The sequence below is a fragment of the Lycium barbarum genome, chromosome 6 (assembly GCF_019175385.1).
Source record: "Lycium barbarum isolate Lr01 chromosome 6, ASM1917538v2, whole genome shotgun sequence".
Classification (NCBI taxonomy): Eukaryota; Viridiplantae; Streptophyta; class Magnoliopsida; order Solanales; family Solanaceae; genus Lycium; species Lycium barbarum.
The window spans coordinates 108240772-108252728 of NC_083342.1; the positions used below are offsets into that span (position 1 = coordinate 108240772).

Here is an 11957-nt window from a genome sequence, read left to right on the forward strand (position 1 = left end):
GTGTTGATGAACCTGCTACTTCATCTTAATTTTATTTGGACTATCGAATTTCTTTTCGTTTCCAATTATAAATTATGGATTCTTCTTATAAATGCAATAATAATCAATCCTTTTGAAGTAACGATTTGTTATTAATACGGTGTTAATGGTAAAGTAATATCTTATACCATAATCAAAACACTTTTGTGATTAATGAAACCAATGTAAGCTGAAAAAACTGTTTAATTGGGAAAACTAGATAAACTAACCAGGTCGTTCTAAACCGTACTCTAGATTAAAATTATTTCCATTCTTAACACCATATGTGCAGCTACGCAGCCAACTTAACCATATTTACAGATGCAAAATGCCAATTTTAGTTACTTTCAGCAGTGCCCAGGTGCTTGAGAATGGAGATTTTGCACTCATGATAATTTCTCTATCAGTAGTCAGATATTCATTTTTCTGTCAACAAAGATGGATGTTGTTGATATATTCATATATATGTGTCTGGTACTAATTCCTTACCCAAAAAATATACTAGTAGGAATTGCAGTCAGTAGTCAGTTTTGACCTTACTATTTAAGCTATATTCAGATTTCTTAAATTATTTAACGGCTTCTCAAATTATTTTGTAGCCGAGACAAAATCCCGTCTACTCCACCTCCCCTCTTGGTTGATAACTTCAGACATTAGTTGTGTTGACCCTCGAAATTCCTTAAACATTATCACATTAACTTCTCAACATCCCTCGTCATGATTCCAAATAATAAGATCAAGAACGTTTGCAACTCAAACTGGAGCCATATTCACAAAACTCTTTTAACTTGAATAGCCTCATATTAATTTTATATGAGGAACTTCTTCCCTGGTATAGGATATTGTCGATTCTCTCCAATCAAATAAGTGATTTTCTAAATAAAATGATTGAATAATCAATTCTTTTGTCTTAACCATTTGTTATCAACAGTAAAATATTTTTTTATAAACTTGAGGCTGACAATAAACACCAGGGATGAACTAAGAAAAAAAGAGGAAAAGCATTAAGTTAGCAAAGACAATTGGGATAAGCACCTAATTAGACCTGTCTCATAAAGGGGCACCAAAACTCGTCATATAGATTAATGTTTTGCAGAAAGATCTAAACAACAATGCTAGAGTTCCCTCAAACCACTCTATCATATAAACAAAGCCAATGTAATGGTTTATGCAAGAGACACAACAGCAGGAGGACTATAATTTACTGACTCCTGGCATTCATCATAACATAACCAGAAATAACAGTAAGTTTGTTTTTTCCACCAACAGTGGCTTAGAGAAATGTTGAAAAAAAGCCTTGAGACCACCAGCGATAATACTGAGTTCTAAGATTCACCATTACAGAACCAGAAATTTCCCCTAAGAGTAGTTTTTCTCTTCAAATCTTTTTTCCCAGGTGTATCTCCATTAATGGGGGATGAGACCAATAGTTTTAGCTTGCATGAAGTGTTGGTAACCTCTATATAGTGGCTGGCAGTGCCCGTTGTGGTGGTTAACATGGCGTATGCAGTTGCTAGTAGGAATGGTTGGCGACATACCCATAAGTTTGGGTAATTTTTGACAATGATAGTGGTGGTAATGACTAATGAGCGTGGTTCTGGACAAAGTGATGGTGAAAATCAAATATTCACAAAAATCTTTAACTTGAATAGCCTCTTATTAATTTTAAGAGAAACTCATTCCGTGGTATAGGACAATACTGTAATGGATTGTCGAATCTCTCCCTGATTTTCCAAATAAAATGATGAAATAATCAATTCTTTTGTCTTAACCATTTGCTATCAACAGTACAAAGAATTTCTATAAACTTGTGGCTGACAATAAAAACCAGAGATGAACGAAGGAAAAAAGGAAAAGCATTAAGTTAGCAAAGACAACAGAATATGCACCTAAGTAGACCTGTCTCATATCAAATCTCAAGGGGCACCAAATTTCTTGTCATATAGATTTCAGTAATATTTTCCAGAAAGGTTAACAGCAAAACTAGAGTTTCTAAAACCTCTTTCACATAAACAAGCCAATGCAATGGCACAAGGACTATAATTTACTTATTTCTGGCATTCATCGCAACATAACCAGAAATTAGCATAAAAGAGTTTTCTCCACCAACAGTGGTTTAGATAAATGTTGACAAAAAATACAAGACTTCCAGTGATAATACTGAGTTCTAAGACTCATCATTACAGAACCCAGAAATTTCCCCTAAGAGTAGGTTTTTTCTCCAAATCTATTTTCCAGGTGTAGGACTTAGCAGAAGAACATCGAACTGCGCACATTCTTGTGAAGTCGAGGCAATGCAGGGACCGGAACAACACCAGCTGTCGTAACTCCACCATGGCTCGAGGATGTCTCTGACAGTTCATCAAACTTGATAAACTGCGCCACCTGTGCTGCTGCCAAGTGGGCATAGCATATAGGTGCAACTGCACGGAAAGAAAACGAAGTTCATCAGATCACCATAGGAGGAATAGTATGTGATCATATTCTATCGTTAACACCTTAAAATCCAGTAAAGAGTCATAATTTCAGAAAAAGCAATACTAGTAAAACATAATGATTATTCTTACCTACAGAGATGGCTGTGGTACTCCTCTGATACCTGCAGTCCAGTAGTAGAAAAGATAAATGAAACCTCTCAAGGAAGAATTTGAACAAGTAGTAGCATCCATTCATAGAAGAGATTGCTTGCTTACACGTAAGACAGAGAATGGACCAGCTCTTGCATGTCATCTGCTGAGAACCCAATTTCATCATGCAGAACATGGTAGTGTGTGGGTCGTGTTGTTCCCTGAATAGCACAAAGATGACAGAAACTCATCACGGGAAGCAATTAATAAGAATCGCGGAGCTGACTCAAAGAAGGGATTTACAAACTCACAATAGGCCCATTATGAGCACACATGTAGAAGTCATTGGTCTTTGGATGGCAGATGGCATTATCAATCACAGTCCCTGGCATAGAAAGATATTTCAAGGAAGTTTCTACAGAACCAATCAATCAAAATATACTCCACTAATAATGCAAGCTAGGTAGCTAAAAGTACAAACCAGGAGGAACATTATCCGGTGAGTTGGTCTGGAAAAACTTTGTGTGGTGGTTCTTTTGTGCAACAATGACTGTGAACTTTGGAGACCAATTTTCCTCCAAATGATTGCAGGCCTAGAGAATACAGTCATATTTGGTGATCAGAAAGAGAACAGGTGCCATGGAAAAACTAAGCTACTGTTACTGCACATTCAAACCTCGATAATTTGATTTAGCTCGATATTTATGACTTGGTTGAACTGGGACTCACTAACTCCATCTCTGTACATCGATGGCAGCTTAATCATTAGTAATGATAAACTTTTAATGTGCAGGAATGAGAAGAACCATAAAATATACTTTGGTCTCGAGAGTAGTGCTGTGATGTAATAGTTTAAGTCTATCCTTAAGTTAGATGTTCCATAAAATCAATATAGCACTAAATTAGAGAACTTTAAAGCATAGTGCAGGTACACACAAGAATTAAAGCCCTCAGAAGTAATGTCTTCCATAGTTTTTATGTTTTTGCTTCAAGTCTACTCGAGAAGGGGAGAAAAGATTGTGACGAATAGGGGAAACTTTGGACAAAATGTAGATATGGGACAACAACATCTAGTTCCAGATTCACAGAACTGCATTTGAGCAACCGTTTCAAGACTGAATCAGTTTGCTTAACTTGCTTTAGAAATTATACCTGAAAATAATGATATGTTCAGGTTTCACATTGTTAGAACTTGTGTAGAAGTCCTTCAACAGCTCCCTGGAAACAGGACAAACTTCTTAAGCAACAAAAATGGGGACATTCAATGTACTACATAGTATAGAGAGTATTCTAGTATCAATTATAATCAGCTCGACACAATAAATATAAACATTTAAAAACGAACGACGACATTGAGTCAGCAACTACCTGAAAAGGCCCTCATCTTCAGTATCTGATACTTTCTTGTACAAAGAATCTATCATCTCCAGCTTTGGTGACTGAGTACAAACAGCTGCTCGATAGCGTGAAATAAAGGGCCATTGTCTAGAACTAACCACCTGGTGATTTCAAATACAAAAATCAGTGTTATCTAAGACCAAGAGAAGTAAGCAGAGTATAAAACGAGCAATAATCTTTTACTACCGCTGCAATGGATGGAACATCTGCTCGTCCAGGTGAGCCATGAGAGACATCCATCCCAATAATGATAGTTGGGACTTTTGAAATCTGAGGTAGTACAGGGTTAAGCTCCATAGTCAAAAAGGAATTCATGCCTCCCAGCTGCAAAGAAGCACCAAATATAGAAGAGATGTTTAATCAATCAGGAGTCACTAATAATTGGTGTAAAAACTTTTTGTCAATTCAAATCTTGCCTTTGCATTGATCTTCAAGAGCACATTGGTAAGGTACTGATCATTGACCTTTGTAGGAGCAATGCATTGTGTAACAACTCCAAGATCAGCTAAGTTTCTTTTCTTCCAGGGGCCTTCAATAGGGAAAATTACCAGAAACATTATTATATAAAAATTTCAAATGTAAGATCCAGAAGAAACGAAGATTAGCTGGTTCTTAGAAAGAAACCATAAAGGTCAGAGTTCTTTCTCTCTGGTAGGATGCAGAGAAGGAACTGAGGTGCATCTGGAAGTTTTGATCTCAACAGTTCTAGCATCTTCTCAACTCTCACAGGAGCAGGGTTGTGCCTGAACTGCTGATTCTCCTCAAAGATATGAGCAAATGGTGGATTGATAAACTACATAGATGATAGAACACGTTAATGAAGCAGAAGTATGATTTAAACAAACACACACGCACATATTGCACCCCATAGTTGGAAAGGTACTCACCATTCCTTTCATTTTCCCACACCTTTGTAGATCCATACAAAGCTTACGGATATCACAGCGGGCAGAGAAGTTCACAACTGCCCAACGCTCGAGTTTGGCCGGTTCAACCAATTGCTGTTTTGTTAAGACTCCAATTCAGTGGACTAGCATTGATTAATCATGGGGAGAAAGTAAAAAATGTTGAGGAGATACCTACCTTCTGGTTAAAATTCCACCTTCCTTTTATAGGAAGCAAGTCTTGTTGATGCCCTACCCTCAACTGTAGTACAAGTAATAAGAAATGTTGAGTCTTGTCAGCCATACTGTACAAACTCAAATTCTATAATCTACAAGAGATCAACAACAGAAGGACATTGAACATCGACTATGTCACCTTTGGTGTTGGCAAGACACGACCTTCGACTTGAGTAAACTGATCATTGATTGAAATACCAGCAGATTCAAGAAGAGGGTCAGCCTTATAGTTGCTGGTCTTTAGAGCCTGCAAGTTTACACGACAGTGAAATGCATAGCTTGAGTGAAATGAGGACAAGCTACAATTAATTCAAGAGCTTACATCAGTCAATGTTCTCATCCTTTCTTGGGGCTTTTGCCGGGATTTTTCTACAAGGGCTGCTCTTTGTAGATTGGACAACGCCTTGGTGTAGCGCTGCAGAGACACCAGAGAACAAAGCTGACAAGACAGAAGGAAAAATTGTGAGGTCACAACCTTAAAAGCTGCATATATGAAATGTAAATTGTCTAGTACCTCAAGAGGAATAAAAGTTGGGTGTTTTGGTTTGCCAACGTTAATGCAAGGGAAATCTCCAGAATATCGCAAAGGAATACGGCGATGATGAGTGAAGTACTCATAAACAGTAGTCTCAACCTCTTGCACTTCCCCACTTCCACTTTTCTGCTTCAACATGAAACTGAAATGCAAAACAACTGAGATGTAATATGTGCTCCATAGCAAATCAGTCAAGAAAATGTGAAAAGGAAAAATGGATTCATAATGAACAAACTGACGTCTGCTCTTTGCAAGGCTTTTCTGTGAGGCCGGTGATTTTGAATTCCCTATTTGAGGGGCTGGCCGTGATTCTCAGACTCTTCAGCGTCCTCTTTGCCTGGACAGAGGAGCAAATATGAAAATTAAAAAGTTACTGTTGCAGGAAAAAGAGAATGAGTAATAATTACCTTGGACCAATCAATCTGGTAAGGATCTCTTGCATTTTGATTCGCAAGAAGGAAGTCTATCAATGGCCCAGGCTGCACAATCATTGTGGTTGATACATCTGCCAATTCATAAGTTATAAGATAGTGAATTGGGCATGAGAAAATGTAGTGATTTTCTGGATAAAAATTTACCCATGTTCAACGAAAGGCCTCCTTGCGTGGCCCGAAAGCTTGAATGGAAACCTCGGCATCCTAGGACTCCTCCACCAAGATCAACGAAGTTTCTAGGCTCATTGTGGAAAAAAGATTGGCGCACAATAAGGCAGCCCCTGTAACAAAAAAACACGAGTTTTAGTAAACCAGAAAAGTTATCAAAGCAGAAAAATAAGCAAACTCCATACCGTTTGGCAGCATGCTGCCTCAGAACTATATCAAGCACTCTCACAGCCTCTTGGTACTGTTCAGAGTCTTGTCCCCGCAGTGCGTTGGCAATTGCTTGCATCGGTATTCTCGCAGCATACTTAATTACCACTTTATATGCCTTGGACCAAGGCTGCCTCTTTGACCTTTTCCGATCAACTTCACTGGGGCTCCCTTCAGGGCTGACTCGAGTGCTTCTGTACACATGAAGCAAAACTTTAGTTGATAAATACAATTGGTTTATATTAAATGGAAAGCATTTAATAGAGATGCTAAAAAGAAAGTTCGGAACTGCACCTAGATGAAGAGATATCCTCCAGGATAACAGTGAACTCAAACTTGTTACCCGGTAGTGCACCAATAGTGAACAGGCTCTTCTCCCCGTCATAGGCAAAATTTTTGTTGGCCAGCTCTATTGAATATGTTTGTTGGACCTTGTCAAGAATTTTTCGTCCAATGCCTTTTACCTCTACGGGATTTCCGTCTTCATAATTTAGAGCAACCTGAGGCGATAATGATCATTATTATCCAGTTCAATTTTGAGATTTATTCAAGTCAGGTTGCACATTGTACTTCGGCTCAATGAAATTGAATGTAATATAAATAGATGAAAGCTTACACTATAATGGTAGAAGTGCCCATCAGAATTGGTCATCCCTACTTTAAAATGGTTGGTGAGTAGGCGAATCTTTTGGCCTTTTGAACCTATTCCTTGCCGAGCCATAGGAGCACGGTTTGGTTTTGTTGTTGTAGCTTCATCTTTAGCAGATGCCATTTCTAGTAATTAACCTAAGACCAAAGAAACTAAACTCAATTCATTAATATATTCAGATAGAAGTTAAAAGCAATAGTAATGGAATTGTAAGTGCCATTAGCTTTACAAAATGATACAGTATCATCTTTCAGGTGGGAAAAGACCTAAATATAATCAAGTCTGCTTTATATATGCTGTCAGTTTGTTAATACCACTAAATGATCAGTAAGTGAATTCAAATTTACTAATCAATATTTTAATTGGTACCAAAAAGAACAAAACAAAGATGATGTGATATGATTGAATGTTGTAACATGGTGTAATTTTAACAGACATATCAACAACAGGACAAAGGCTAGACAAGCTCAGAATTTTCATCTCTAGTGAAATTCAGACATGCTGCAGTCCGTGGCAATAAGAATTATAATCAGAGAATTGTCAATACAGGTAAGGGGTGGAAAAGAGGATAGATTTCAAACCCTTTATGCAGGCAGCAAATGCTTCAAATGTGGTGGCAGATAGGATAGTACAAATACAACCACATATCATTAAGGAGTCAAAGCAGGAAGAGTAATAGATTCGAGAAGATGAAGAAACACAAGCTCAGTATACATGCATGCACAGACAATAAAGGCACATAACATAGACCAAAGAATTTGTCTGTATTAATTCCACTTAGTCAATTGAAAGATGAAATTTACTAAAACAGAGGGACTTAAGCTGAAATGAAATGGGAATAGGACATTCAAACATGATCAAACTATTACCTACCAATAAACCATCTATATGGGTTTTTTTTTTTTTTTTTTTTTTGAGAATGGTAACAACCATCTATATGGTTGAACATTAGCATACAAATATACATTAGCTAAAGAGTGCAGTTACAGCCACATAACCAACAAAATTTGAAAATCATACTACAAATATTATTCCAAATTTAATCTTATATCTGTAAGAAGTATTCACATCAGTGCAGAATAAGGCACTCGACAACATCCCCAAGAAAAACTTAAGGAAAAACAGGAAAAAGAGAAAGAAGCTAAAACAAAGAGCCAAAAAAGGTTAAGATGATGGGGAAAAAAAGAGAAATTAGAAGCATAATGATGGTACATCGAAGTTTGAACAATTACTAGTTGTCATCTCACTTCTCAGGAAATTAACTGCAATAAATCTTGATGTACCATAAAATCCCTATAGAACATGCTACAAATGGTTCTCTACTATATGTAGCTCAAGCTAGAGGAAACTGCAGATAGTAAATATAAGAAGAATAACATTGTAAAATGTACACTATTGAATTATATTTGGGTTGTGTAGTCGATTACTCCACCCCTCATGTTAAGGTTTAGATTTGGATGCTTAGATTCTTTTTCATACCCATGCGCGAAGGGATATCATAATACATTTAAATTAATAAAAATGCACCCTTTCAAACAACTTAAGCTTTAGATAAGGAGACACATACTTTAATATAGTATTAAAGCCAACCTATGATAAGTCCAATCTTTTATAAACAATTTGGTAGACCTCAAGCCTCTGCCAACAGCTAAGAAAAATGAATTATTCAAATTTTCTTTGCTTTTGTGGGTAAAGATAAAACCATATCCCTGTTCCACTTTTATGCAAAAAGAACTAGAGGACAAATATATTCTTTTTTTAGCAAATCTTTTTTGGTGAATGCACCTACAATTTACGAATGAATAATATAATTGGTACAAAGAAAACAAATTAGGTCTATTGCTTTTTAGGAAAAAGGATATCATCTTTATAGCTAAAGATGAAGTACTACTAGAACCAAAAAGAGCTAAGATATCCATTTTTGGCAAACAGAGTCAGCACATAGGCTGGACCAAGAGTTTGACTAAACAAATACTCCATTAATGAGGAGCTAAAGACACACACAGACTCAACATGCAAATAGCACTAAAGCAGAGACACACACTGATACAACAAAAGGCAAAAAAAATAATAATCAGATCATATGAATCAAAACTAGCAAAACACAAATATTCTTTCTCCTTACAAATACTGTTATATGCATGACTCAACATGAATAACCAGAAACACACAAAGAGAGCAAACAAAAACTCACCATAAACAATTAAATCCACCTTATACAGTACACATACATATAGATACATAGAGAGAGAGTAGATATGAAGATACCTCAGTTTTTAAAACCCCAAAGAGAAGAAAAGTAACCTTAGAAAATCCCTGCAAAAGATTTATTTCCTTTATAAGTAATGGCAGTACAATATTACTTTAGGATAAGCAGACGACTCTTTAACTACTTAGAAACGACTGCAACTTTACTAACAATTAATAAAGGGTAGAAGTAATTAGCACAACTAAATAAAGTTCAAAGAAACGAAAAGACTGATAACAGCTGAGTTGAAATTAAAGCTGAAGTTCCTTTCCTTTTCTGGGTAATCAGACTACCCATAATGACAAGTGTTCGTTCAAAATCCTTTTACCAAAAATAGAAAACAGAACGATTTCCAATGCAACGGGTTTACTGTAAAAGTGAAATAACTTTGGAAGACCAAGCAACAAACCATCTCATAGATCAAAACCATTCTAGTAGTATTAAAAACCCCATATCATCACCACTTGACATGCAGAAAATACTACAGTATACATAAAGAATACATTCATGAGTTATGCATAAGGGTCATTAACTGCATAACCTAAAAACGCCCTCTTCATAAAACCCATAAGAATGCATAAAGGTTACGTACTCATAAGAAAACAAAAAAAACAAAAAAAAAAAGCTACCTAAGAACAGTAGAACACCCTCCTTAAAACCCCATAGTATACACAAACGAAAACCAGAAATCTTTCAAGAACACAGATAGGATAAACATATAGTCACGTTTTACATTATACATTAATGTACCCATCCTTAAAACACAAGAAAATACATCAAGAACACAGACACAAAGAAAGAGATATTAGAGACAGGAAAAACCTTAAAAAAAAAACAACTCTTGTGATATTCTGAGAAAGATTTTTTTTGACTTGCATATGTAAAGATGTGTATGTATATTAGTAGTATATGTATATGGGGTGGTAGGGGAGTCGGGGTAGCAACAGATAGCCTATTTTCGTATATGCCTCTGCAGCTGCTCTTTTGCTAGTACTAGTACTGATATAGAGAAACGATGAGCCCCACCTCTACGTGTCCTTTTTCATATATGCTTCTTTCTTGCAACTCTCCTAAGTTCACTCCCTTTAACCTTTTTAATTATTTATTTATACTCTATTAATGTACTACTTTTACGGAACTAATTAATTTGATCCCTAATACAGTAAGTTTTTTTTTTTTTAAAAAAAGCATTTATGTGGTGTTGATATGGCAATACTCCCTCCTTATTATACATAAATTATACGTTAATTATATACTAGTGTAAGATTCCGCGCTTTGCGCGGTCGAGAACGAAAGTTGAATATTAAAGTCATAAATATTTAACTCAATCTTTACTAATAGAACATCTTTTTAGAATTCTATATAGAACATCTTTTTAGAATTCTATCATTTTTTTCATGATTCTTTAATTTCCTATATATAGTTTATTTGATAGAAATTACACGTTAAATATGAAAACGCATTTAAATCAGTAAGTATGAACCTGAATAAGGAAAAAAGGAAATAAAAAGAATAATGAGAAGGAGAAAAAATGGTACTTTCTCCATTTCAATTTGTTTGACTCAATACAAAGTTTTAAAAGAAACGATTTTTTTTTAAAATTTGTGATCTTAAATATACTATTCTATTTGTGTGTCTATAAGACTTTTGATGCTTGTGATCTTAAAATGTAATATTTATATGATTATAAAAGTTTTTCAGTAATAGTAGAATGGACTAAAAGTAAAATAGTACCAACAAAAATGAAACAGAGAGAATAAGCAGTTCCTGCTTTTTTCTTCTTCCTCTAAAGCCTTATTCATAGTACTACTAATTGTGACACTTATGCTTTATTAAGATTAAGGAAAATTGTATTTCTTTCAAATAAAACTTACAGAAAAAATACATGATAGATGAAAATTAATAGACAAAGAAAACAAATGAAAATAAGAGAGTACGACGAAATTGTCTTGCAAACTCTCTGATTAATTGATTATAGAGAAGCTATGTGAAATTATGAGAACAGAGGAGGCATAAATGTTTGAAACTCATACTATATGTAATAAGTAGACTAATATAATTTGTTAAGACTAATTGTTTTAAATTATATTGCTCCAATTATTTAATTAAATTGTTGAAGTATATATATGAATAATTAAATTTTTCCATAACATCACATTTGTTTTAGTTATTCTTTAATATGTGTCTAAACGGCACAATCCACAGCACAAAGAGAAAGCATCAAATATCAAATAACATTAGAACTTACACAACCTATACAAAATCAATTGTCAAATAAATATAGAAAAGGAAATTTAAACAAATTAGTCATAATAAAGAAGAAATCAACCCTTTAAAAAAGCAAAAGGGAATTAGGGCTAAGGAAGCTTTAGCGTTTGTAGTATTAGAGAAACTATCAAATGTCACATACTATTCAGTTTATAAAACAAACATGTGCAAAATCTATTAAAAAAAAAACAAAAATATGAGAATACAATAGGCTAAGAAAGTTTTTGTGTTCGTAGTATTAGAGAAAACATCAAATATCACATCCTATCACATTTACAAAATAAGCCTGTGCAAAATCATATATGGAAGGACTATTACAACAAAAGAAATTAAAAATACCTGAA

General features: G+C 35.0%; 1 protein-coding gene across 11 annotated transcripts; it reads right to left on the bottom strand.

Annotated features, from left to right (window-relative positions):
* Positions 1 to 1940: 1940 nt before the first annotated feature.
* Positions 1941 to 10276, bottom strand: LOC132645343 (protein argonaute 4A-like). Of its 11 annotated transcripts, none has more exons than XM_060362285.1 (24): positions 10168 to 10276; positions 9366 to 9413; positions 7065 to 7234; positions 6743 to 6948; positions 6427 to 6642; positions 6218 to 6354; positions 6047 to 6144; positions 5879 to 5976; positions 5619 to 5781; positions 5427 to 5543; positions 5244 to 5351; positions 5067 to 5129; positions 4871 to 4984; positions 4608 to 4776; positions 4400 to 4512; positions 4170 to 4307; positions 3954 to 4084; positions 3738 to 3803; positions 3262 to 3325; positions 3067 to 3178; positions 2897 to 2970; positions 2712 to 2806; positions 2586 to 2617; positions 1941 to 2441 (listed from the first exon to the last, which is right to left on the bottom strand). In XM_060362285.1, the coding sequence occupies exons 3-24, from the start codon at positions 7218 to 7220 to the stop codon at positions 2266 to 2268; spliced, it is 2646 nt and encodes an 881-aa protein (XP_060218268.1). In that variant the 5' UTR covers positions 7221 to 7234; positions 9366 to 9413; positions 10168 to 10276; the 3' UTR covers positions 1941 to 2265. The 11 variants fall into 11 exon arrangements, with proteins under 11 accessions (XP_060218268.1, XP_060218264.1, XP_060218266.1 ...); XM_060362281.1 differs by having other exon boundaries at positions 7065 to 7249; XM_060362283.1 differs by lacking the exons at positions 9366 to 9413; positions 10168 to 10276 and adding an exon at positions 8530 to 8648.
* Positions 10277 to 11957: the final 1681 nt, after the last annotated feature.